At 41.4% G+C, this 27,661-nt stretch overlaps 2 protein-coding genes across 2 annotated transcripts in view; one reads left to right on the forward strand and one right to left on the reverse strand.

Moving 5' to 3' along the window:
• The window catches only part of LOC306656993 (uncharacterized protein), a gene marked incomplete at both ends in the record, with an annotated part of 37,623 nt that overhangs the window by 4,428 nt on the left and 5,534 nt on the right, over nucleotides 1-27,661 (reverse strand). The window lies entirely within an intron of this gene.
• Nucleotides 1,851-2,150, forward strand: LOC306656998 (uncharacterized protein; the record flags this gene model as incomplete). The annotated part of the gene is made up of 1 exon (XM_079132663.1): nucleotides 1,851-2,150. The coding sequence occupies one exon, from the start codon at nucleotides 1,851-1,853 to the stop codon at nucleotides 2,148-2,150; it is 300 nt and encodes a 99-aa protein (XP_078988789.1).

Below are 27,661 nucleotides of genomic sequence, written 5' to 3' on the forward strand. Positions count from 1 at the left end.
GAAAGGAGGAGGCCCCTCCTATCCTCTTTCACCTGCACCCCAGGTATTTAACACCTTCAGGATCATATGCCCTCAGGATTTTTTACCAAAACTTTAAAAGGAAAGAATTTTATTCAAAATCTTCTTGTAGACTTTAAGGGACTGTTCCTCAGCTTGCATCCTTTGCGAGTGTGCCGTGATGTGGGGTATTTCTCCTTACATTTTTATAGGGCAGTGAATTGCATTTAATGGAATGATTTTGTCTCCAGGGGATATTTGGCAATACTTTGTCATAAGTGGGACAGAGTGGGTCATAACTAGTGGGCTGAGGTTGGGGTTACTGCTCAACATTCTGCAATGTTCAGGACAATCCCCAACAACAAGGAAGATTCTGGCTGAAAATGTTGGTAGTGCCAAGGTCAAGAGTGTTAAACTTTCCCAAGCATTTCCCCATCTATTCTTTCAAAACAGTATAGGTGCCTGAGACTTACCTAAAAGGAAAATATTTTCAATTAGTTAAAAAAGATGCCTCAAACCCCTGCTATCTACCAAGTTCCATGCTGAGAGGTCCCATAACCCAACAATTTTTGTGCCATTGTTGGGCTGGTGATTGGGAGCAGGAACTAGGGGGGTTAGGGCATCCACCTGTATCAGGCCAGGAGAGGCTGTGCATTACGTGCATGTACATCTGTGTGTTAATTAGCAAATTACATGTGCAAGGTTAAATCCATTCCATGTCTCCTCCCGGATTGCTCCTAACTCTCTAGCCAACTGTGCAGCATTGCATCTTGGTTTGGCTGGTTGTTTCTGACGACAGCTGCCTCCACATTTCTTATTGTTTCCCCTGTATGACTCTTCCTTGGTTTCCAGTGTTCGTGTCTGTTAAAACCAGTAGAGATTTAATTCCCTTCTATCACTTTTGACAAACCTGTATCAGTATTATTAGTAAAATCCATATACAGATGGCTACTTGATTATTGTGATATAAATATTGCTCATGATAGAGTCAAACAGTCTACCATGATTAAGTTCCTTTAAATACAATTTTATTTTTGAGTCTGATTTAATTTATCTCTCTCTTTGGCTTTACTTGTTTTATTTTATCTGCCATTGTGGGCTATGTCACCTGACATAAAGATTTTCCTCTTGGGTATCAATTGATAAAACTTTTTGAGCACCCAAATTTCGATTACAAAATGCTTATCTATTTTAAGTGCAATAAGAATTTACTAGGAAAAATAGACTATTGCAAAGGTTTACTTGAGCTTTCCAAGCAATTGTGTTAAATGTCCTGAACACTGAAATATGCTACCATGCTTTGCAACTGTGTGAGAGGAAGTAAAACCTTTCATTCCTCAGCGGACAGGCTCTGCTTAGGGTATCAGGGCTGATTCTGCAGTTGACAATGATGTTTGTGCCTGAGATGCCTTTCATTTCTCCAGCATTTGCTAGGAAAACTTTAGAGCACTAAAAAGCAATAGTCTTCTGATCATCATCATCATCATTATTATTTTGCTGTTAAGAAGTGAGACCAACAGTTCAAACATGGCCTGTTGCTCTGTGGGGTCTCCTGAGTGTCCCCGTGGCTCCCGGGAGGTCTCGCTGCATTTTCTAGGGCACTTTACTTTGAGAAGTAAGCAAAGGAAGTAATCTAATAAATCTAGCATTCCAAAGGGAAGTAAATATGCACGTGAGATTCTCTTGTGACAGTTGAGCCTAGCAACAACAAGGAAGTGGTCATGTGCCACCCTCTCCCTCCCGCAGTTGGTACTTAAGGGCCCCAGCAGAAGGAAGCTCCAGACCTCCTGTCCTCACCTGAGTCCTCTCCTGAGTCCTCTCCTCACTGCACCTGAGTCCTCTCTCCTGACACCATGGGCTGCTGTGGCTGTGGAGGTTGTGGTGGCTGCGGCAGCTGCGGTGGCTGCGGCAGCTGTGGCGGCTGCGGTGGCTGCGGTGGCTGCAGCAGCGGGTGCGGTGGCTGTGGGGGCTGCTGCTCCGGCTGCTGTGGCTGCTGCGGCTGTTGCGGCTGCTGCACCCCCGTGGTCTGCTGCTGCCGCCGCACCTGCTGCAGTTCCTGTGGCTGCGGCTCCTGTGGCTGCGGCTGCGGGAAGGGCTGCTGCCAGCAGAAGTGCTGCCAGAAGTGCTGCTGCAAGAAGCAGTGTTGTTGCTAGGCGGCCGCCGGCCCGGCTCCTGCGACGGAGGTGCTGCAGGTCTCTGTGTGGTAAGATCCCCCTCGCATCCTGCCAGTCCTCCCTGATTGGAAGTCTGCAGGAGTTTCCTGCACATCCCCTGGGCTCTGAGATTCTGAAAACGCCCCCCCAACACACACACACACACACACACACACACACACCTTCTCTAATCAGAGCATGAACCCAGAAAAAATGGACTGATGATTTTTAATGCTATGCTTGTTTGAAACTTCACTGTTGGATTATTTATTTCTATTTCTTTGCCCCCCTCTGTAGCTCCTACATTCTGTGTTGCAGTTACTATGTTCTGTTTCTGTAAATCTAACAAAATTCTTTTCCCAATAAACCACATGAAATTGGCATCAAAGATTCATTATCCTCTCTTGTCTTATTTTAATGCGTCTAACCAAAAATGCATTTAAACCCAGGACAGTCAGGCCCCTGATGTTTGTTTGGGATGGTTTGAGATTAATCATGGATAATTTGTCCGATAGGTTTTCACAGGATTGTAAAGATTTTGGAAAGCTGGATGGTGGTGCACACCTCTAATTCCAGCAGCTAGGGAGGCTGAGGTAGGAGGGTTGTGAGTTCAAACCAGCTTCAGCAACTTAGTGAGGCCCTAAGCAACTTAGTGAGACATTGTCTGTAACGAAGATATAAAAGCGTTGGGGCTCAGTGGTTAAGCACCCCTGGGTTCAATCCCTAGTACCAATTTCGGGGGTTTCAACTATCTTCTTAGGCAAGTCAGTATAAAAATCCTGAACACGATATCAATGGATTCATGTTTCATCGGTTTCTCTCCACCCTTAGATTCAAGTTTTCTAATAGATTTTAATCTCAGGATTTATAGCCAGATAAAATACGACACCTAAAGCAATGAATATCAATTTAGGTCCTGGTTATTTTAGTTTGGTTCTGTTTACAGATTAAAATTTGAGCATGGTTTAATGAGTTGTTTTTTTTTTAAATTCCATTACCAGTACTAGTTAACAATCTCTTTAGCAGGTTATGGTCACAAAATAGTTGAATGAATCTATTCATAAGGTTGAGAATTACTGCATCGATTTATCAGTTTGATTATATATATATGTGTGTGTGTGTCTGTGTGTATGTATATATATATATATATATATATTTTTTTTTTTTTTTGCGGTGCTGGGGATTGAACCCAGGGCCTTGTGCTTGCGAGGCAGGCACTCTACCAACTGAGCTATAACCCCAGCCCAGTTTGATTATATTCTATCATGAGTAAGAACATTATGGGAAACCTGGTAGGGTGGTAGGTGCCTATAGTCCCAGCTGCTTGGGAGGCTGAGCAAGAGGATTGCTTGAGTCCAGGAGCTGAAGATCAGCCTGGGTAACATGGTGAGACCGCCTCTCAAACCAAACCAAACCAAACCAAACCAAATACAACAACAACAACAACAAAACCATTATAAGAACATAAAGGGGTCCTAAGGGGTGGCTTTCATACTGCACCTGAGTCCCCACAAGAGAAAAAGCATACAGCGTATGATATCAATCAAGTCACCTTCGGAATGCAGTGCACTTCTCTGTAAGTGATCCCTTACAACTTTGTACCTTTGTTCTCTGTCAAAAGTAAGGGATAGAAAAAGTGACTTGGGAGGTGATTTACTCCCACTGGTTCTTGTCCCTGAACCACAGAGGTCTCTTCTCTTCTACTTGTGGAAGTACCCTCAGGAAGTCAATGTTTTGGAAATTTACATTGAAAAGAATTGCAGAAGAGGTTCATGCAGAGGCAAGATTAAAGTACAGGTCAAATACCAATGTCAGGCAGGTGTGGTGGCACTGGCCTGTGTTCCAGCTACTCAGGAGATTGAGGCAGGAGGATTCAAGTTGGAGGCCAGCCTCAGAAATTTATCAGGATCCCTGTCTCAATATGAAAAATGAAAAGTGCTAGGGTGTAGCTTAGTGGTAAAGCACCTTCCATTCAATCCCCAGTACCTTTAAATACATAGATAAGTTAATTAATTAATTAAAAAATACCAGTGCCAAAATGCTTCTAAGAAGGACCTATGGTAATGTCTTCACAAGGCTCAAGAGAAATGGGCACTTCTTCCCTGGTTCACCTCTGTTTTCAGATAAACAAAAGATGAAAGGCTACAGAATTGGCGTGGCAGAGGGATGTTATTACTTATTATTGCCTGTCAGACTCAGCACTAATGTGCATCCAAACAACCAACACTGATATAAAGTAGATGAATTGGCTTCAACATACACCTGCCAATCCCCACCTTCAAGCCAGACACTGGTGGGCACAGAGGACGTGCAAAAGTGAGCCATGTCTGGGACCGGGGCTGTCCTACTGGAGGAGGTTAGGTCTGAGGGATAGTCTTTATTTCTGAGGATAATAGCAAAACAAAAAACTATGCATCATTGGCATAGTATTTTACAGGTCTATTGTGTCCACTCATTTGATAAATATTCATTGAGTACCCACATTGTGCTGCACACTGTTCTAGGCACCAAGGATATTCAATGAGCAAAACAGGTCTGAATGTCTGAGCCGATAGAACTGATAACCTAGGGATGGAGATAGATAACATGCATAAGAAATAAATGTCTTATCTAGCATGTTACAGATTGAGAGACTGAATGTACAAATGCACAATGGCCAGACTCTTCGGAAAGACAGAACCCGACTTGTGGTGTGTAGTCGTCATCCCAGGAAACCAACCCCTTTTCTGTCATAACATCCTTGTGCTCATCCTACTGTCAACATGAGATTTACAAGAAGTCACCACTATCTCACAAACAAGAATCCCAAAGACCAGCAAATGACCAACACCTGATTCATTACTGACATCTTCTCTGATTCTTGTCCCTTTTTCCAACTTAGGGCCAAAGAAAGTCACATATGCTCCTCTAACCAACCACAGAGGAGGTCCCACTCCCAGTTAGCCCAGTCCCGGCTTCCCCTTGCAGACAACCCCCAACCCAGCACCCTCAGGCCTTCCCTTTTTCCACTCTGCAGATCTTTGCCACTCGTCTGCATGCTTTTGAATCTCTACCAAAATATAAGCAGTGGACTAACTTCTTAGCTATGACAAACACTGAGTAAAATAGCCTTTGTCCATGCTCACTTAGTTCCTTCACTTCCACAAGACTCAGGAATTCTACTGTGTGTGTAAGTTCTTGCACCTGGGTTCCAGCAGGCACATACAAGGATGCTTGAGGCAGCAGCACTGTCAAAAGCAGCAAAACTCTGGAAACAGTAGGAATTCCCATAGTCTGGAGAGAAGATGCACAAGCAAATTACTGTACATTCACAGAAAGGAATGCATCTAGATGTAGTAAAACCCATCCAAAGGAAAACAGAGTCATGACAAACACAGCCTTTAGGGTACGGGCAACCTTGGGGGTAGGGGTGCAGGAGAAGAGTTTGTGGGATGACAAGCCTTATCATGAGACTATGTTGTCAAGGTCCTGGGACTGTTACAGAATTAAACTGAGCAGCAAAGTGAATAGAAGTCTAGGCTTAGAGTATGTTATAAACCAAAGAGATTATGGTCCATAGTTTTTGTGCCCCTTAAAAATAAATTGTGTTAAAATGAGGAGAAAAAAACCATGCAGAGTAGGAAGGACTGGAACTGAGGGGAGGGTGGGTGAGAATGCAAAATCTGCGGGTCTGAATAAGACTCAGGTGGAATGTAACATATGAGCAAAGTGATGAGGGAGTGGATGGTCCAGTCATCTGGGACATTCTAGAACATTCTAGAAAGTGGGAAGCCACATGAGAAGGCAGTTCAACTCAATGGACTGAATGAGGGTGCCAGTAGAGCAGAGGTCAGGAAGGTAAGGGGTATTGGAGGTTCACTGCTTTTCACAGGTGTTAGGAGGTCATGGCAAACTCTGGCTTTGACTGCTGGTGAACTGGAGAGCTGGTGAGGGTTCGGGTCTAGGAAGGAGATCTCCTGTCTTCCATGAAAGAGGACCATTCTAAACAGTTCCCTGGGAATGGACCCTGAGATGAGCCCACGTGGACCTGCACCATCCTGAGGAAACCTTGCTGGGCGCAGCATATGTGACAGGGGTGCAGGGAGTGAGGGGTGCCGACCCATCCAGTGCAAGGAAAATAAGACGCAAGGTGGCACAGTGTCTTTCTGGCCCATGTCATTGAAAGGTCACCTGGCTGTTAACCAAGATGAACTGGAAAAGGGTGAGTTTGTGGGAAAAGAGTGTGCTGGGGAGGGGAGGGGCTGCCAGTGAGACCATGATAGTTCAGCTTCTAATGTGTGATGCTGACATTGCCAGCTATCTTCCCTCCAGTGATCGTGTCTCCTGTAAAGCCTTGGGAGTGCAGCTGAGGTTTCATACACAGGGTTAAGGATATGGAGATTTTGATTACTTTGCAGCGCTGCTCCTTTGATTAGGGCACATGGGCAGGTAAGCGTTCACCTCTGTTCATTCTGAGGCAGAATCAGAGCTTGCACTTGATTGTGTCATTCTGGAATAAATTTCTGATGTGCAGATATGAAGTCATTTGGGTGGATGTGTCTCCTTGCCCTGTGGTGGGGGCTGGGCAGTACTTGTGCTCTTGTTCAAACCTCTACCACAATGGCTTGTAGCCTGGACTATCTCTGCAAAAGATGCCCCCGTCTGATTTTAACTTCCAGTTGAAGTTGTGACCTTAAAAAAAAAATGTAGGGCAGAGTTTGACATATCTTGACAATATTCATGTCTCACACTGGTGTTGCTTGAGTGTCAGGAGGTACTGAAGATCTCTATTGTGTCCTGAAGTGACTTCAGCCATGAACTTGGGCAAAAGGCAAACCCACACCCAGCGGGTAGGAGTAGGTTGGGCTGTACCTTGAAGGGAGCAGAGATTCTGTCTATCCATCATTTTAAGAATCTGGGAACAGAGCGTAGGTGGAGGCTCAGCTGGAGGGGGGTCCTCCTCCTTTCATTGCAGTTTAATTGTGGTTTCTGGCTGAACTCCCAGGAAAGCAAAGAAGCCTGAGGTCATTCCTGTGGGAGGAGAGGTGGTGGCAGGTGTTGCCAGGCTGGTGGCAAGGTAGAGGGAGGGTGGGACTGTGGGAAGTCATCCTTATTTAGCAGAATCAGACTAGACTGAGCCATGGGATGCAGAGGCCTGGCTTCTAGGAACTTCCAGGAAGCATGTGGCACTGTGTGGGAGTGGTTCCCTGTCTCCTTCTGGAATGTTCCTTTTAATAGAATGGCTCCCCTAACTCCACCCTATCCTGTCCATCACAGAAGAGGCTCCTCCCAGTCCTGGTCCCCTTTACCTGTATATTATAAATAAAAGAAAGTTGGGTGAGTTGTTGTAAGAGGCCAGAGCTGGTATGGCCAGACCCGTCATGCCCCCTCTCATTTAAAAGGAGTAGTGGCTCTTGTGTGTGTAAGGGGAAAATGCAGCTCAACGTGGGACCCGCGGCGGTAGCGATCCTGCTGAACTGCTGCTCTCTCGCTTGTCTCAGTTGCGGCTCACCAATAGCTCCCCGAAAAAATGCTCCACAGACAAGAAGTCTCACGCAAGAGACTTTATTTATGCGGACAATTAACACGTCCACTCAGGGCGAAAAGAAGGGGAAAAAGAGAAAGATGGTGTGTGGCTTCTCCCAGATATTGGAATCTCACGGGCTGGAAGGAACCAATAGTGGAGGAGAATTCTTGCAAGCTGACTGATGAACCAATAGCATGTTAGGACATAACGTGGGAAGCAGGAAAATGGCGACAGCGTAAGCCAGAAATTCCTGTAACAAAGAGGTGGGCAGAGCGCAGATTGACAGGTGATGGGGAGGCCGGAAATTCCTGTAACGGAAGGGGTGGGCGGAGTGCAGATTGACAAGTGGTTGGGAGGCCGAAAATTCCTATAACGGGAGAGGCGGGCAGCTTTATACATTACATTCCCCCATTTCTTTTTTTATATTAAAAAAATATTTTTTGGGTAGATGGATGAAGGTCAGTCTTCTGTAATTACTTCCTGCTGAGTGTGGACGTAGAGCTGATTCAGGGGAGAGATATCATTGTGGCAGGAAGAGTTGGGGACTTGATAGCTCCTCTGGGGGCACACCTATAGCCGGGCTCCGATTTCTGTAAGATCCTGGTATTTTCTGTAATACAAGCTGATTAGTTGACATGGAAGTAAAAGACAGGGGGTTCCCCTTTTTGGCTGGCATTCTATTGGAAAAAAATTCAGTGGTTAGGAAAATTACAAACAGGAATCCAGTCCTCATGGCTAGGCATGGTTGTTTGGTGTTTCAGTCATCTGGCTCTCAATTTCTCGAATGGGAGAAAGGGTGGAGGGCTTCATGATCTTCAGTCTGAGGTGAAGGGGTCCCACAGGAGTGGCCAAGTATCGGTTGGAAGAAGCCTGTGGATTAGGAGCTGGAGAGGGGTTAGTGGACCGAGACTAGAGCTTAACCCAAGAAATGTGTAGCCATCCTGGTAGATTTTGTACCTTGACAGCTGTTGGCATGGCCAGGATCACTTTATGGGGTCCCTGCCACTTGGGAGATAGAGGGATTGTAGCTTCCTGAGGAGGAGAAATAAGAACTTGGTCTCCTATTTGAAGAGGTTGGGTAAGGAGGCCAGATAAAGGTTTAGGGAGGGTGGAGTCAGCATAACCCCATAGAAATGCTCGAATGTGATTTAGGAGAGGAATGGATATTTGAGAAGGAAGAAGGGAAGGAAGGGGCACTATTTCAGGGGACAGGATGGGACGACTTTACATTAACTCAAAAGGGGAAATATTAGTTGGTTTCTTTGGGAGTGAGCAAAGATGCAGAAAAGCAAGGAGCAGGAGTTTAACCCAGTTGAGGTGAAGTTCTAAAGAGAGCTTAGTTAAAACATTTTTACGAGTTCAGTTTTCTTTCTACTTTGCCTGATGACTTTAGGTGAAAGGGAATGTGGAAATGCCAAGGGACCCCGAGAGCCTTGGCAAGTTGTTGGGTGACTTGGGAAATGAATTCAGGCCCATTATCTGACTGGAAGGAAGCAGGCACTCCAAAGCGAGGAATGATTTCATGAAGGATGAAGGTAGGGACAGTTATTGCCCTTTTGTTGGAGGTGGGGATGGCTTCAATCCATCCTGAGAAGGTGTCTATCATAACCAATAGGTATTTAGATTTTCTTACTGTGGGCATGTGGGTAAAATCAAGTTGCCAGTCTACCCCTGGAATGGTGCCATGGGCTTGGTGAGTTGGAAAAATGGGGGGCCTGACAGCTGTAGGATTTGTTCGCAGGCAGACTTCACATGAGGAGGAGAGTTCCTTCAGAAATGAGATATCAGAGGAGGACAGTTGCAGATGAGTTTTAGCAAATTGTAAGAGTGAAGAAAGGTTGGGTGAAATAGACGATGGAGGTAGGAAAGTATTTCCCTGTTGGGGGTGGTGGAGATAAGGGATCATGGAGAGCCATAATAGGGACTGGCCTGGACGAGAGGGCAGCCCTTTTAGCCTCCTCATCTGCCTTGTTATTACCTGAAGAGGTGAATGATTGATGTGTCTGATGGGCTCTGCCATGTACAAGGCCTGCAGTTGCTGGGAGGTGAAGAGCCTCAAGGAGGTTTAGAATGTAACTAGAGTTGGTGATGGAGTTTCCTTTTGTAGTAAGAAGGCCTCTCTCTTTCCAGATAGCAGCATGAGAGAGGATAATGTGAAAAGCATATTTGGAGTCTGTGTAGACTGTGAGGGATTGTACCTTTGTGAGGGTGAATGCACGGGTAAGGGCAATCAGTTCTGCCTGTTGGTTGGTGGTATTGTTGGGTAGTGGTCCTGATTCTATTACTTTTTTAAGAGAGACAATGGCATATTCAGCTCTTCGGATCCCTTTATGGAGAAAAGAGCTTCCATCAGTGAACCATATGAACGTAGGGTTGCGTAGAGCTCCTTCCTGGACGTCAGAGGGGCAGGGAAGTAACTCCTCCAGGGTCTCAAGGCAGCTATGGGTTGCTGAAGCCTGTATGTTGGAAGACGGGGGTAAGAGGGTGGCTGGATTTAAAGGAGAACATGTTTTAAAGGAAATGGAAGAGTCCTCGATAAGAGCGGTTTGTAAGGCTAACACCCGACAGGGTGGTAGCATTTGCAGACCTTTATAAGTAAGAAGCTTAGACAGATGATGAGGTGAGAGCACTTCAGTGGGAGCCCCAAAAGAGAGTTTCTTTGATTCCTGAATCAAGACAAATGCTGCTGCTAATACTCTAAGACATGGCGCCCAGCCCCTTATAGTGGGGTCTAACCTCTTTGACAGGTATGCTATTGGTCCAAAAGTGGGACCAAACATGTGTCCTAAGACCCCCAGGGTGAACCCACTTTTCTCAGAGACAAACAGGTAGAATAGTTTGGTTAAGTCAGGGAGGTGTAGAGCTGGGGCTTGAAGAAGGGCTTTCCTTAAGATCTGGAAAGAGGCTTTCACTGTGTTGAGGAGAGGTTCAGTGGGAGTACCCTTTGAAGCCTCATATAGGGGAGCTGCCAGGATGGAAAAATTGGGGACCCAGGATCATAAATATCCTGCTAATCCCCAAAAGGAAAGGATTTCTTCCTTGGTGGATGAAGTGGGCATGTCCTGTATTAATGCTTTTCTCTCTATAGTGATGGCCTTAAATCCAGGTGAGAGGCTGACACCTAAGTAAACAACCTGAGGCTGGGAAAGTTGCATTTTTTCTGGAGAAACCCTATAACCCCTGTCAGCCAGAAAGTTTAAAAGCTTAATTATGTCCCTTTGGGAGTCCTCAAGAGAGGGACTACATAGAAGAAGATCATCAACATACTGTAAAAGAAAGGAGGAAATGAATGTGAGAGGCAAGATCCTGAGATAGCGTTTGGCCAAAGAGATGGGGGCTGTCTCAGAAACACTGTGGGAGTACTGTTCAGGTCAGCTGAGAAGAAACTTGAGTGAAAGGGTCAGTCCAAGTAAAAGCAAAGAGATCCTGTGAATCAGGGTGAAGTGGGACAGTAAAAAATGCATCCTTCAAATCTAGCACTGAAAAGTATGTGGTGGAAAAAGGGATAGAAGAGAGCAGGGTGTAAGGATTGGACACAATGGGAAAGATGGGGACCACTGCTGAGTTAATGATGCGGAAGTCTTGCACTAGACGGTAAGATCCATTAGGCTTCCTAACAGCCAGGATGGGAGTGTTATAAGGTGAGTTGGCAGGGCGCAGGAAGCCTTTCTGCCTTAGATCCTGGATGATTGGTTGAAGTCCTATAAGGCTTCTTCGTGGAAGGGGATATTGGGCCTGGGCTGGGTAGGATGTTGGATCCTTTAGATGAATGAGTACAGGTGAGTATTTAGCTACAGAGGGTGTATGAGTGTCCCAGACCTTGGGGGTCAACCAGGGAGGTAGGAAGGGGATATGAGGACTCTGTTTGAGCTGTGTATTCCTGTAGAGTCATAAGGAGAGGAATAGCAGAGGAGTCTTGGCTAAGGCACATGGTGGGTGAGAAGGAAATAGAGGCACCCAGTTTGGTTAGGATGTCCCTTCCCAGAGGGGAATGGGACATGAAGGAATCATTAAAGAGAAATGAGTAAAGCCTATTTGTCCTATATGACAGCTTATTGGAGAGGTTTGTAAGGGGTTATATGGTTTTCCCTCTCCCCCGACAATAGAGGATTTGGCAGGGGAAGTGGGTCCCCAAAACTCCCGCAGCACTGAGAAGGTGGCTCCAGTGTCTATAAGGAAAGGGACCTGCCTGCCTGCCACCGTAAGGGTCACCCAAGGCTCCTGAGTGGTGATGGTCATCGGGTGCAGAAGCCGCAGGCCCCTTCATTCATCCATTGCCAATCCCAGCGAGTCACCGGAGGGAAGGGCCAGGGATGACCCGGCACTTCTCTGAGCACCAGGGCAAGCCATTGCCCAATGTCCCAGTTGGTGGCATCTTGACAAGGACTTGGGGGCTGCCGGGGTTTGGGGCAGGCTAGTGCCCAGTGGCCCTCTTGCCCGCACTTGAGGATGAGCTTGGAGGTCTTCTGGGAGCTTGGGCGCCCCTAGCAGTGGACAGTTGGGTAGGTCTAGCTGGCTGAGAGGCTTTGGCCAGCATTTGGTATTTTATTTTTTTTTCCTTCCCTTCTGTTATAAACCTTGAATGCCACTGCTAGAACCTCTGGCTGTGGGGTAAGGGGCCCCCTATTCAACTACCTCAATTTAACCTTTATGTCAGGGTAACTTTGGGAAAAGTAATAAGTCATAAGTAGCTGCCGTCCCTCCGGAGTCTCAGGATCCTGGTTAGTGTACCTGAGCATGGCCTCTGTAAGGTGGCTTAGAAATGCTGACGGGTTTTCATCTCTGTCCTGTATTACTTCCTGAAGTTTGTCATAGTTAATGGGTTTAATAGCCTTTTGTAGACCTGCAAGAATGCAGGTTTGAAATCTATCCCGCTGTAGACACCCAGCCTCGGTATTATAGTTCCATAGGGGCTCCCTATCCGGTACTGCTTCAGCCCCAGTGGGGTGGGTTGGGGTCAATTGATGAATCTCATCTGCATAATTGTGCGCCTGTTCCCACACTCTCCTGCGCTCCTCAGGGGTTAGGGTGTTGGACATGATCATGTAAATGTCATGCCAGGTAAGGTTATAAGACTGGGTAAGGTACTGAAATTCCTTAATGAAGGTTGCTGGGTTGGAGGTGAAGGAGCCTAGCCGCTTCTCTATTTGAGACAGATTGCACAGTGAAAAGGGGACATGAACTCTGATTACTCCCTCCGCGCCAGCCACCTCCTGAAAAGGGGCTAGGACATGTGCAGGAGACCGCGTGGTGGGGGGACTCGGTGGGCTGAATGGAGGAGCAGAAGGAGAAACAGAATGAGGCAAAGGAGAGGAATGGACAGGGGCTTCTGCAGTAGGAGGCCTGTAAGGAGATGACGCATCAGCTGGATCAAACTCAGAAGAGAAAGAAGGATTAAAAGGGGGAGGAGAAGCCAAGAGAACGTGTTCAGGTTTTTGAGGAGAGCAGAGATTAGGTTTAGCCTGAAAGAAAGGAGAAACACGAAGGGGAAGAGTCTCTTTCCATTCACCAGGTCGCCCACATATGTACTTAATTATAACCAGTATAATTAGGCATATAATTATACCTAGTATAAAGCTAGAATTTAGGGTGTCATAAATAGACCATTCTGACTTACTATCTAAAGGACTTTAGCTCTAATTCAGGGAACAGGTGAAGGTGTTTGAGATTGTTTAATAAACATCTCAGGGGTGAGTTTGCTGGGGTGGAAGTCCGAGATCCCATGGCGAAGACTGAGATCCGCCTAAATTGGTGATCAATGGCGTCCCACGACCACGTGTTAGGCAATGAGAAGGTTAGAACACAGGTCTGGTCATCACACAGTACCAGTGTCTACCAGGCATTAGCCGAGAGAGTTTGAGGACCTGGCCAGGATTTCAAGTGAGATGAAAAAATATGAGACTCAAACCCTGAGAAAGAATCTCAGCACCATAAAATCAGGAATCCACCCAACAATTAGGACCAACTACAGGGACCAACTGTAACTTTGAAAGTCATGGTTGAAGGCACCCCCACACCTTGGCAGTCTTGAGAGCCTCGGATATTCAATGGCCGCTTCTCAGATCAGCCGAGATGTGTTTAAGTGGTCTAGGGGACCTGCCTAAGGGGAACTCACCAATTTGGAGTGTGGTGTTGCATGCAGAAAACTGGGCGTCCAGGTAAATGGAAGGTGAGCCTCTATCTGCAGGCGCTGGGGCTATTGGATGGGATTCCGCTTGCTTAGTTAGCAGAAGGACCCATCCCGGGTCACCAGATGTAAGGGGAAGTTGTGGCTTGCCAATAGCTCCCAGAAAAAACGCTCCGCAGACACGCAAGAGGTCTCACGCAAGAGACTTTATTTATGCGGACAATTAACACGTCCGCTTAGGGCGAAAATAAGGGGAAAAAGAGAAAGATGGTGTGTGGTTTCTCCCACATATTGGAATCTCATGGGCTGGAAGGAACCAATAGTGGAGGAGAATTCTTGCAAGCTGACTGATGAACCAATAGCATGTTAGGACATAACGTGGGAAGCAGGAAAATGGCAACAGCGTAAGCCGGAAATTCCTGTAACGTAAGAGGCGGGCAGAGCGCAGATTGACAGGTGATGGGGAGGCCGGAAATTCCTCTAATGGAAGAGGTGGGTGGACCGCAGATTGACGAGTGGTGGGGAGGCCGGAAATTCCTGTAACGGGAGAGGGGAGCGGCTTTATACATTACAGGTTTATACCCCATTTTTGAGCAAAATGATTCTTAATGTTCTGAGGGACCAAAAAGAACTCACATGTCTATTCCTTTTATATCATTAAGGGAGTTAAAATCTACCTTGCTCTATGTATGGAACAAACACACCATTTGTACTAAGCCTCTTACAATTAATATGTAATGAGGCCCTACCACTCCTACTAGTTAACTCCTGCCTTTCTGAAGGCGAGTATTTAACATGGAAATTCAATTGGATAGAACATCGTTCAGATCAAGTGGAAATTAATAGATCGAATGGAGTTCAGATTACCTTAGATATGCTCACCGGCTCAGGACAATTTGCTGATTTGGGACAACAATTGACTTGCAATTTACAAACGTATACTCAAATAAGTGCATATGCACAAAGAGCATGGAGAGAATTACCTGCCTAGGGACAGAAAACTAAACCCTAGCCTAAGTCGGCAGGGACCAGAGGAAAATTTTTTCAGACTTTGTAACAACTAACCTGGGCAGTGTTGCCTCAAGGATTTGGAGATAGCCCTCACCCTAGCTAAGAACTTAACAAAATTCAGACATGAAACATTTGTAATTGTTCTCCAATATGTAGATGACATCCTTTATGTGCCACAACAGAGGAGAATATTAAGGCCATTACAGAGGCTTCCTAGGGATAACTGGATACTGCAGGCCTTGGATTCCCGGGTAAAAGAAATTAGCTAAGCCTCCTTAAAAAACTCTACACCAAAGAACAACTGCCCTGATGTTGAAGCCAGAATTAAGGACAGGCAGTTAGTGTAGAAATAGGGGACGGGGTCAAATCGAGGAAATGAAAGCCACGAAAGCCATCTGCCTCTGGAAGTTGGAGACTGCCCCTGGGAGAATGGAATGTCAAGGATCTCCGGAGCTCATTGATTACCAAATTTACCTGCCTTTATGAAGGACTGCAAGCATGGAGCTGCTAATTAATGCCTCCTGGGTCCTTATGAAGCCAAAATTAAGGACAGGCAGTTAGTGTAGAAATAGGGGATGGGGTCAAATCGAGGAAATGGAGGCCATAAAATCATCTGCCTCTGGAAGTTGGAAACTGCCCCTGGGAGAATGGAATGTCAAGAATCTCCGGAGCCCATTGATTACCAAATTTACCTGCCTTTATCAAGGACTGCAAGCCAGGAGCTGCTAATTAATGCCCCCTGGGCCCTTGCCTGCCTGAATCACCCTGGCCCTCCACCTGCCCATGGTTTCTCACTTAATGCAAAACCAGGCCTAGTCACACAGGCAGGAAGGAGAGATAAGGGGGGAGAGAACTGGAGAACAAAAGAGAATTTAACCTATAAAAGATGTAGGGTGCGCTCACTTCTTGGGACTTTAGAACGTCAGCCATGGCCCCTTTCTCCCTGCCGGGAGAAGTCTGTATTATTAGCTTTAAATAAAACCTGCTTAATATGCTTGCCTTGGCGTGCTTCCAGAGTGTTCAAACTTCAACATTAGAGGGAGCAGAACTTGTCACCGGTAAATGGCGGTATCACTTACCTGCCTAAATCACCTTGGCCCTCCCCCTGCCCATGGTTTCTCACTTTATGCAAAACAGGGCCTAGTCACATAGGCGGAAGGAGAGATGAGGGGGGAGAGAACTGGAGAACAAAAGAGACCTTAACCTATAAAAGATGTAGGGTGTGCTCACTTTTTGGGATTTTAGAACATCAGCCATGGCCCTCCTCCCTCCCAGGAGGAATCTGTATTATTACCTTTGAATACAACCTGCTTAACATGCTTGCCTTGGCGTGCTTCCAGAGTGTTCAAACTTCAACATTAGAGGGAGCAGAACTCGTCACCTGTAAACGTAAACGGTGGTATCAATGTGAGAACCAAAACATACTGAAGGATTTTAAAATATCAGAAAGGGGTCTTACTTCAAGTCCCTGTTCTCAGCTTACCTAAGAAACAAGGTTTAACCTGTTTATCACTGAGAGAAAAATAACCCTAAAAATATTCACCCCAAACTGCTGGATAGACAGCCGTAGACAAATCAGGTCAATAGCCAATGGTATATTTCAGTAAGGAGCTCAGTATACCCGCTTCATTCTCAAAAGTAATGGAAAATAAGGTTTTGTAATTTTCTTTGACATCCAAACCTGTCCTAAAAATAAGAAGTGGTTAAAATGTCCTCGGCATCAAGTTTTTGCTGGAACCCACTAATCTCTCTTTTAGATCCTTACGGGTTTCAGGGAAGGCTTACATGGCTTCAGTGTAAATGGAGAAACCTGCAGGCTCACTAGGAAACCACTCAGATGGAAGGGAAAAAAAATTTTAAAAAGGGAAAGAAAAAATTTTCCAAAATTGATAAAAAATGTTCTACTTGTGTTTATTAATAAATTAATCTTTTGCTTTTTTAGGGATGATTTTAAAAATGAATAACAATCATCAGGACAAAAGCCAGCAACCTGAATTATTCTGAAGTTTTTTTTTATATCTTAAATTTTTAGACAAATTAAATCAATGTTTAATGCATGTTTGTTCATTGCTATGTAGCTTCACTTACAATAAATTATAAAAATTTCCTTTTTTTGATTGATCTATAAATGTGTTCACACAATAACTACACTTACATGATTTCAAAGTTTACTTACAGTTCAATGAGCATGCTCACATTTTAAAATTAAAAGAAAAATGGATCCATATAACCTCAATTCATGTGAATTAATGAGATTTAATTTATATTGAGTAAACAACTAAAAATAAACAAGGCTTCTTTATACTTATCAAATTTTTCCAGGTGAAAAGACTTCTTAATTCACATTTTTTTCAGGTTTTCAAATAAATAATAAAATTGCTAAATTCTATAATACTTAAGATCTATATCCCTTGTTTCTTATGTTTTTATAAACAGGAAAGAAATTATTAATATTTTTATTTACATTTGTTTGATATCTTGACTTTTCCAATTAAGAATAAACAAATTTAATTTGAGGTAAATAAAATTAATTATCTAACCTTTTATTACAGGAGATACTTAATTGATTTACAAGGATGGGATGCCAAAAGATCATTGACTGGAACATTGTCTACTAAATATGAAAACATCAGATACTCAACTAAAATATATTTAAGCATTAGACATATTTGTAATTTGGTTAATATAAAGAAGGTCTAAGATTCCCTTATTTCTATGATCTCATTGAGAACCAAAATACTAGCACTTCAACTATCAGGTATGATATGTAAGTGTCTAAAAAAAAAAAGAAAAATATATTTTTCTTACTCGATAAAATAGAAGACTATAACATGTTGAATTAAATTAAAACAAAATTTGTACAAAGTAATTTTCAAAAGATTTCCATGTAATTTAATTGGCTATATATATTAAATTGGTTATATATAATTAACACAATCAGTTAAGGTTATTAAAAGTTTTTATTCTACTAAGTTTCTATCATAAAGGGTATTTACAAATACAGTTAAGATCTTTTCACAAATACGTATTAATTAAGCCCTCTAATTAAAGGATAGACAAAAAAGAAAATACTTAAAACATTAATTTCTCATTCTAATAAAATGATTTCTTATGCCGGTTGAATTTCTATTATAAACAAAAGGCTAATTTCAAAGACATTATGGTTTATATAATTTGGTTTAACAATAACTTATTTTAAAATATCACCTTGCATCCAAATTTCTATTTAAAAGCCAAATTTGATTAATATAAAAACATCAATAACTATATTTTAATTAACCATGGTAATTAGTACTTATTATGTTAATTATATTCTTGTTTTCCAGATAAAGAAGTCTTTAAATATAAGGTTTAAAGAAACATGTTATTAAGCTGATGTTCCCCAAACTAAAGCTTTTTCAATAATGGTGTCTTACGAACTTATATAATAATAACAAATTAATTAAAAATTAACTATGTAATTTAATATTTTAAAATTAAATAAATATAAGTTGCATACTTTTTATATTACTCTCTACACTAAGACATAAAATTAGCTATAGTTTTAGAGGACATTCAGGAAATACTGGCTTATTTAAAGGCTAACAATATGACATATGGAAATATTTTGACACCTTCCTCCAAGAGGGAATGGAAGCTCTTGGCTTGTCTGTTTCATGTTTCAGATGTGATATTAGATTATGCTACTTAATTTATATTAATACAAAGAATTAAATTGGCTATATATAATTAAATTGGTTATATATAATTAACACAATCAATTAAGGTTACTAAAAGTTTTTTTATTTTTTAAATTACATATGAAGTTTTTTTTTTTTTTTAGCAAGGAGAACTTTATTTATTAAAATCAAAAAGTTTGATCAAATTCCATTTACTTTTACCATTGTTACCTGTGCTTTGGGGAAATTATTTTCTTTTTTTTTATTAAAAATCATAAATTTACATAGGGCAATGTTGTTTGATTCATTCTGTTATTTTTTTCCCTTTCCCCCCTCCCCTCCCACCCCTCTTTTTCCTCTATACAGTTCTTCCTTCCTCCATTCTTACCACCCTCCTTATCCCTAACCCTAAACCTAACCCTAAACCTAATGCTAAACCCTCCTACCCCCCTTATATGTCCTCATCCGCTTATCAGCGAGATCTTTCATCCTTTAGTTTTTTGAGATTGGCTTATCTCACTTAGCATGATATCCTCCAATTTCATCCATTTGCCTGCAAATGCCATAATTTTATCATTCTTCATGGCAGAGTAATATTCCATTGTATATATATATTCTGAAGGTTATATATATATATATGCCACAGTTTCTTTATCCATTCATCAACTGAAGGGCATCTAGGTTGGTTCCACAATCTGGCTATAGTGAATTGAGCAGCTATGAACATTGATGTGGCTGTATCTCTGAAGTATGCTGATTTTAAGTCCTTTGGGTATAGGCCAAGAAATGGGATAGCTGGGTCAAATGGTGGTTCCACTCCAAGCTTTCTGAGGAATCTCCATACTGCTTTCCAGAGTGGCTGCACTAATTTGCAACCCCACCAGCAATGTATTGGTGTACCTTTTTCCCCACATCCTCGCCAACACCTATTGTTGCTTATGTTCTTGATAATCGCCATTCTAATTGGGTGAGATGAAATCTTAGGGTAGTTTTGATTTGCATTTCTCTTATTACTAGAGATGGTGAACATTTTTTTATATATCTGTTGATTGCTTGTACATCTTCTTCTGTGAATTGTCTGTTCATTTCCTTAGCCCATTTGTCGATTGGATTATTTGTATTGTTGGTGTAGAGTTTTTTGAGTTCTTTATAGATTCTGGAGATTAGTGCTCTATCTGAAGTATGAGTGGTAAAGATATTCTCCCACTCTGTAGGCTCTCTCTTCACATTACTGATAGTTTCCTTTGCTGAGAGAAAGCTTTTTAGTTTGTATCTATCCAGTTGTTGATTCTTGCTTTTATTTCTTGGGCTATGGGAGTCCTGTTAAGGAAGTCTGCTCCTAAGCCAACAAGTTGAAGGTTTGGACCTACTTTTTCTTCTATAATCTGCAGGGTCTGTGGTCTGATTCCGAGGTCTTTGATCCATTTTGAGTTGAGTTTTGGGCAGGTGAGAGGTAGGGGTTTAATTTCATTCTGTTGCATATGGTTTTCCAGGTTTCCCAGCACCATTTGTTGAAGAGGCTATCTTTTCTCCATTGCATATTTTTGGCACCTTTGTCTAATATGAGAAAATTGTATTTATTTGGGTTTGTGTTCGTGTCCTCTATTCTGTACTATTGATCTACCTGTCTATTTTGGTACCAATACCATGCCGTTTTTGTTACTATTGCTTTGTAATAGAGTTGAAGATCTGGTATTGCGATACCCCCTGCTTCACTCTTTCTACTGAGGATTGCTTTAGCTATTCTGGGTTTCTTATTCTTCCAGATGAATTTCATAATTGCTTGCTCTATTTCTGTAAGGTACGTCATTGGGATTTTATTTGGAATTGTATTGAATCTATATAGCACTTTTGGTAGTATGGCCATTTTGACAATATTAATTCTTCCTATCCATGAACATGGGAGATCTTTCCATCTTCTAAGGTTTTCTTTAATTTCTTTCTTTAGTGTTCTGTAGTTCTCATTGTAGAGGTCTTTCACCTCTTTTGTGAGATTGATTCCCAAGTATTTTATTTTTTTTTTGATGCTATTGTGAATGGGGTAGTTTTCCTAATTTCTCTTTCTGAAGATTCATCACTCACGTATAAAAATGCATTGGATTTATGAGCATTGATCTTGTAACCTGCTACTTTACTGAATTCACTTATGAGTTCTAAGAGTTTTCTGGTGGAATTTCCCAGTTCCTCTAAATATATAATCATGTCATCAGCAAACAGGGATAGTTTCAGTTCCTCTTTTCCAATTCGTATCCCTTTAATTTCTTTGGTTTGTCTAATTGCTCTGGCTAGAGTCTCAAGAACAATGTTGAATAGAAGTGGTGAAAGAGGGCATCCCTGCCTTGTTCCAGTTTTTAGGGGGAATGCTTTCAGTTTTTCACCATTTAGAATGATATTGGCCATGGGCTTAGCATCGATGGCCTTCACAATGTTAAGGAATGATCCCACTATCCCAATTTTTTCTAGTGTTTTGAGCATGAAGGGATGCTGTATTTTATCGAATGCTTTTTCTGCATCTATTGAAATAATCATGTGATTCTTAGCTTTTAGTCTGTTAATATGGTGAATGACATTTATTGATTTCCGGATGTTGAACCAACCTTGCATCCCTGGGATAAAACCCACTTGATCGTGGTGCACTATCTTTTTAATATATTTTTGTATGCGATTTGCTAAAATTTTGTTGAGAAATTTTGCGTCGATGTTCATTAAGGATATTGGTCTGAAATTTTCTTTCCTCAATGTGTCTCTGTCTGGTTTAGGTATTAGGGTGATATTGGCTTCATAGAATGAGTTTGGGAGGGTTCCCTCCTCTTCTATTTTATGGAATACTTTGAGAAGTATTGGAATGAGCTCTTCTTTAAAGGTTTTGAAGAATTCGGCTGAGAACCCATCTGGTCCTGGACTTTTCTTTGTTGGTAGGCTTTTGATGACCTCTTCTATTTCATTGCTTGAAATTGATTTATTCAAGTTGTGTATGTCGTCTTCGTTCAGTTTAGGTAATTCATATGTCTCTAGAAACTTATTGATGTCTTCGAGGTTTTCTGTTTTGTTGGAGTATAGATTTTCAAAATAGCTTCTAATTATGTTTTGTATTTCACTCGTGTCTGTTGTGATATTTCCTTGTTCATTCCGAATTTTAGTAATTTGAGTTTTCTCCCTCTTTCTCTTTGTTAGTGTGGCTAAGGGTTTACCAATTTTGTTTATTTTTTCAAAGAACCAACTATTTATTTTGTTAATTTTTCCGATTGTTTCTTTTGTTTCAATTTCGTTGATTTCGGCTCTGATTTTAACTATTTCCTGTCTTCTACTTCTTTTGGTGTTGGTCTGCTCTTCTTTTTCTAGGGGCTTTGAGCTGTAATGTTAAGTCATTTATTTGTTGATTTCTACTTCTTTTGTTGAATGCACCCCATGAAATAAATCTTCCTCTAAGTACTGCTTTCATAGTGTCCCAGAGATTTTGATATGATGTGTCTTTGTTCTCATTTACTTCTAAGAATTTTTTAATTTCCATCCTGATGTCTTCTGTTATCCATTCATCGTATAATAGTGTATTATTTAATCTCCAAGTATTGGAGAAGTTTCTGTTTTTTATTCTGTCATTTATTTCTAATTTCAGTCCATTATGATCTGATAGAGTACAAGGTAGTATCTCTGTCTTCTTGTATTTTCTAACAGTACCTTTGTGGCATAAAACATGGTCTATTTTAGAGAAGGATCCATGTGCTGCTGAGAAGAAAGTGTATTCGTTCTTTGTTGGATGGTATATTCTATATAAGTCGGTTAAGTCTAAATTGTTGATTGTGTTATTGAGATCTATGGTTTCTTTATTCAATTTTTGTTTGGATGATCTATCCAGCAGTAAGAGAGGTGTGTTAAAATCACTTAGTATTATTGTATTGTGGTCTATTTGATTTCTGGAATTGACAAGGATTTGTTTGACGTACATGGATGAGCCAATGTTCAGGGCATAGATATTTATGATTGTTATGTCTTGCTGATTTATGCTTCCCTTAAGCAGTATGTAATGTCCTTCTTTATCCCTTCTGACTAGTTTTGGCTTGAAGTCCACATTATCTGAAATGAGGATGGATACTCCAGCTTTTTTGCTGTGTCCGTGTGCATGGTATGTTTTTTCCCATCCTTTCACCTTTGGTCTATGGGTATCTCTTTCTATGAGATGAGTCTCTTGCAGGCAGCATATTGTTGGATTTTTCTTTTTAATCCAATCTGCCAGTCTATGTCTTTTGATTGATGAGTTCAGGCCATTAACATTCATGGTTATTATTGTGATATGATTTGTATTCCTAGTCATTGGACTCCTTTTTGTTTTTTGACATGATTTGGTTTCTCCTTTATTTGGCTATTCCTTTAGGTTAGTTCCTCCCGTTGCTGATTTACATTGTTGTTTTTCATCTCTTCCTCATGGAATATTTTGCTGAGAATGTTCTGTAATGCTGGCTTTCTTTTAGTAAATTCCTTTAGCTTTTGTTTATCATGGATGGATCTTATCTCATCGTCAAATCTGAAAGTAAGTTTTGCTGGGTATAAAATTCTTGGTTGGCATCCATTTTCTTTCAGGGCTTGGTAAATGTTGTTCCAGGCCCTTCTAGCTTTTAGGGTCTGGATTGAAAAATCTGCTGATATTCTTATTGGTTTCCCCCTGAATGTAATCTGATTCTTTTCTCTTGCGGCCTTTAAAATTCTGTCTTTATTTTGTATGTTAGGTATTTTCATAATAATGTGCCTTGGTGTAGGTCTGTTGTAATTTTGTATATTTGGAGTCCTATAAGCCTCTTGTACTTGGATTTCCATTTCATTCTTCAGATTTAGGAAATTTTCTGATATTATTTCATTGAATAGATTGTTCATTCCTTTGGTTTGTTTCTCTAAGCCTTCCTCAATCCCAATAATTCTTAAATTTGGCCTCTTCATGATATCCCATAATTCTTGTAGATTCTGTTCATGATTTCTTACCATCTTTTCTGTTTGGTCAACCTTGTTTTCAAGATTAAATATTTTGTCTTCAATATCTGAGGTTCTGTCTTCCAGGTGATCTATCCTATTGGTTATGCTTTCTATGGAGTTTTTAACTTGGTTTTTTGTTTCCTTCATTTCAAGGATTTCTTTTTTTTTTTTTCCAGTATCTTTAACTCTTTATTGAAATGCTCTTTTGCTTCCCGTATTTGCTCTTTTAACTGTTGATTGGTGCATTCATTTACTGCCTGCATTTGTTCTTTCATCTCCTTGCTTGCTTCCCTGATTGTTTTAATTATGTACATTCTGAACTCCCTTTCTGACATTTCTTCTGCTGTGCTGTCATTGGGTTTTATTGATATAGTATCTAGGTTTGTTTCAGACATTTTCTTCCCTTGTTTTCTCATATTGGTCAGATGTCAGTGGGACTCTGTGATATTGTAGATTTCCTCTATTGGCTTATAGTGTCCCTATAGATTTCCAGTGTATCACCTACCAGCCTTCAGTAGCCTGATGTCTTGGATTAACTAATGTAGTGCTTCCGAAGAACGTTGCCCCTAGCCCGCTACTGGTTCCAGGGAGAGAGACCTGGAGAGCTCTCTTGCTGCCCAGCCCTGGTCCCAGAGGCTGCTTGCAGGTCAGAGTTCTCCGCTGGCTTGGGGACTTGTAGCTGGTTCTGTGTAGACAGGCTCTCACTGGTCGGTCTGCCCCGAGAAGCTAGCCTAGAGAGGCGCTTCCCGCCGGAGGGGGCTGGGCTGCTTGGGGAAGTCCCTGGCGCCCTGTGCTGGTCTCTGAAGCAACCTGCGGGTGGGCCGGAGCTGGCAGCGGGGCGGGCCGGCACTGGCCACGCTGCTTCTGTGCAGAAAGGCTCTCACTGGGGGGCCTGCTCTGCGAGGCTGGAGAATCTGTCCCTGTGGGAGGAGCCCACCACCAGCGTGCACAGAGCTGCCTGGGGGAGACTCTATCTGCCCTGTCCTACTCTAATAAGCCGCTCGAATCCGGGCCTGCCGCCCAGCTGAGCTTCACTGGGTAGGGGAGACTCACCCCGTGGTTCTATTTTAGTCCGAGTCTCTCAATGCCTCCCCTTCTTGAATCCTGGGTTCTGGAACGACTGGAGATGCAGTCACCCTCTAGTCCACCATCTTGGATCGCCCCCCATATGAAGGTTTTATAAAATAATATTCAGATAAAGAGGCTAAGGATGGTTTCAAGATTAAGGTACACTCCCTACATTTTGTCAAGAGACTCACTTAGGAAAAATTAAGTACACATAAAAAATTTTTTTGGGAGGTTCTAACAACTATTATTAACATTTATTAAATCTTCTAAACTGTTTTCCATACATAAGCTCAGAGATACACATATTTTGAACATACACAATTATATTGTTCATTTTAAAGCTTATAACAATGTTTTAGATTGCACATAATTAGTATTTGTTTACATTACTTTTAATGCCAGATTTTTGTCATATAGTTTATCCAAAACCCTATGTTGGACATTTGAATTATTTTTACTACTTTAAAAACAAGGCTTTTAAACATATTCATACAACTATATCTTTATACATAAAGATTATCTTTCCATAGGTCCCTTAAAATACAATTGCTGGATCTATGGCATAAATTCTAAGATTTTTAAATAATTTATTGAACCACTATCCTGAGAGATACTACCAATTCTAATACAACAGCTTAAGTTAATTTAGAATAATGAGATCATTACCTATGGAACACACATGTCATAAGACTAATTTTCAATGTCTATACTAACTGCATTTTATAGCTTTGTAAATTAGTCTGCTATTAGGGACAAAATCAAATCCTATATTTGATGGAAACTGGGCCTTCTTTTATTGTAATGCCCTTTTCAATTTAACAGTATTGACTTTAACAATAGGTAACTTCAATTATTCTTCCTAGCCCAATAAAAATATTAAGTCACTTGTTATGATTTAAGTAATTGTACAGTGCTAGGCCATTGTCCAAAATTTAAGGTTAATAATGCTCCAGTTTATAGCAATCTTTTTATACAACTTAAAAATATAAAAATAAGAAGGCGGAAACAGATCCCTATGTAAATCTACTTAATTTCAAAAAATATGTCTAAAAATTATGATATCATGGAATTTGCACAGCTGCTGAGTGACACAGCTGCTGAGTGACACATGGAGAAATACAATGCACCATGGTTTTACAATAAGAAGATCTTAAATCTCCAACTACAATATTTATGCTAGCTCTATTGAGCTCTCAGGTAAGTGAAATATATGGGAAATCTGTTGGGTCCATTTCCCAGATCCACCTTCAATACATCCAATGATGTGGACTGGAGAAACAATCCCAATAGTTACTGATAATATTCATATGAGGGGAGGTTTTGCTGATATTCACATTACACCCATCCATGTGACTGGATTTAACTATAGTGGCTGCGATGGAAACTTATCTATATGCTGGTCCCATGATAGACTCTCTGGCTGTCCTAGATATAACTAAGCTGGGACGGGCTCGGCGGGCTCAACGGCCGGACCAAATGTAAACTCGGCGGACTTGGCAGGCACAGTTAGCAGCCAAATAAAATGGGACAGAAAGTGGCCGAAGCAAGCTTTATTGCAATTTGGCTCTCGGGCGAAATTCCCAGACCCTCAGGGGTATAGGGACCCAGAGAAAATCCCAAGTACCCCTGGCTGCCCAGGGTTTTTATAGACTAGGATGGGAGGGGGTCCTGTTGAGTGACAGGTGGGTGTGAAGGGTCAGTGGAACTTTCCATCCACCTTGCTGTGAACTTTCTGGTCACCTTTGGTGGGCTGGTCTTTGTTCTAGCTGCTCAGCTTTGGCCCCTACAGTTGCCTAATTTCCGACTTAACAATAACCTTTAAGAAAAAGACAGCATAAGGAATACCTAGGTCAGCAATTATACTGGCCTTTGGATTTTAGGATTGTATGTTCAGTTATTAGAATGGGACTTTTTCATATAAAGTCAGTCACTTCTATGAAATATCCACGAATATCTTACAGTCTTAATTGTTCTGTGATAGAATCTGGTGGCTTTCCTAAATAGATAAACTGTGCAAATGTATTGCCAATGATACATATTATCTCTAAAGGTGGTGGATATGTTTTTGGATCGACCTTAAAAAATTGATGAAAGACAGTTAAATCAAAATACTTTCCTCTAGAAGATTCAAAGCCAGAAAGGCCTAATGTGGCAACATTGCCACTAAATGTTTCACTTTTACTTCTTGAAAAGAATTTACAGCAACCATGTTTAATCTAAATCTTTAATGTTATGAAGGATCTAAGGAACTAGGCAAATAATTGAGTTGTTTAAAACTATTTTCAGTATATAAAATAAGATTAGATATATGTAATCATTCTGATTTTTGAAACTCCATGTAATTTGGACTATTCCCTATTGTTTGGATATTACTTTGCACTACTGATAACCATGTAATTAAGACCAAATTCGAATCGAACGAACTGATTGATATTACACTAGAAAGATGATTAATTCACATTCATAGTCTAGCAGTTATTTCTTTGATGATAATTTGGTTCCTATGTATTTTAATGTATTCTTTTAGGTTTCTATCAACATTCATTATATCTAGGGGCATGATTCCTTCTGTTAAGATGCTATAGCCCCTGAAAGTTAAGTATTAATAGAAAGATTGAGATCAAATTAAATGCTTTAACAGCTACTATTTCAAATATCAGTGATGAGCCTTTTGCTCTCAAATTTAAACAAAGGCTTAAAGGCCATAATGACTGTAAGCATGTATTTTGTTGCAACTAAATATCATACTTGCCAATGGGACTAAGAAATAATTAGAATCATCTAATGGACATTTGACATAGCAGTAATAATAGCCTGGATTTTGCAAAATTGCATCACTACATCCAGGATATTCAAAAGATAGAATTGATCTCATGGACTCTGTATTTCTGGTTGATCAGATATTTCCTAAATTGAATGGCATTGGAATAATATGTCTGCTACTAATTCTTTTTGTGTCATGATCATAGGTTGCCATACTCTCAGAACCAAGAGCTGCCCTCCGAACCGAAAGTCAGGACCTCGGAGCTGCTCTCACCACAAAGATCCACAACCTCAACATAAACCGTCCATCATTTGCATTTTAGCATATTAAAAGGGGGGAGAAGTAGGAAGTCATCCTTATTTAGCAGAATCAGACTAGGTTGAGCCATGGGATGCAGAGGCCTGGCTTCTA

The sequence above is a fragment of the Sciurus vulgaris genome (assembly GCF_902686455.1).
Source record: "Sciurus vulgaris genome assembly, chromosome: 3".
Lineage (NCBI taxonomy): Eukaryota > Metazoa > Chordata > Mammalia > Rodentia > Sciuridae > Sciurus > Sciurus vulgaris.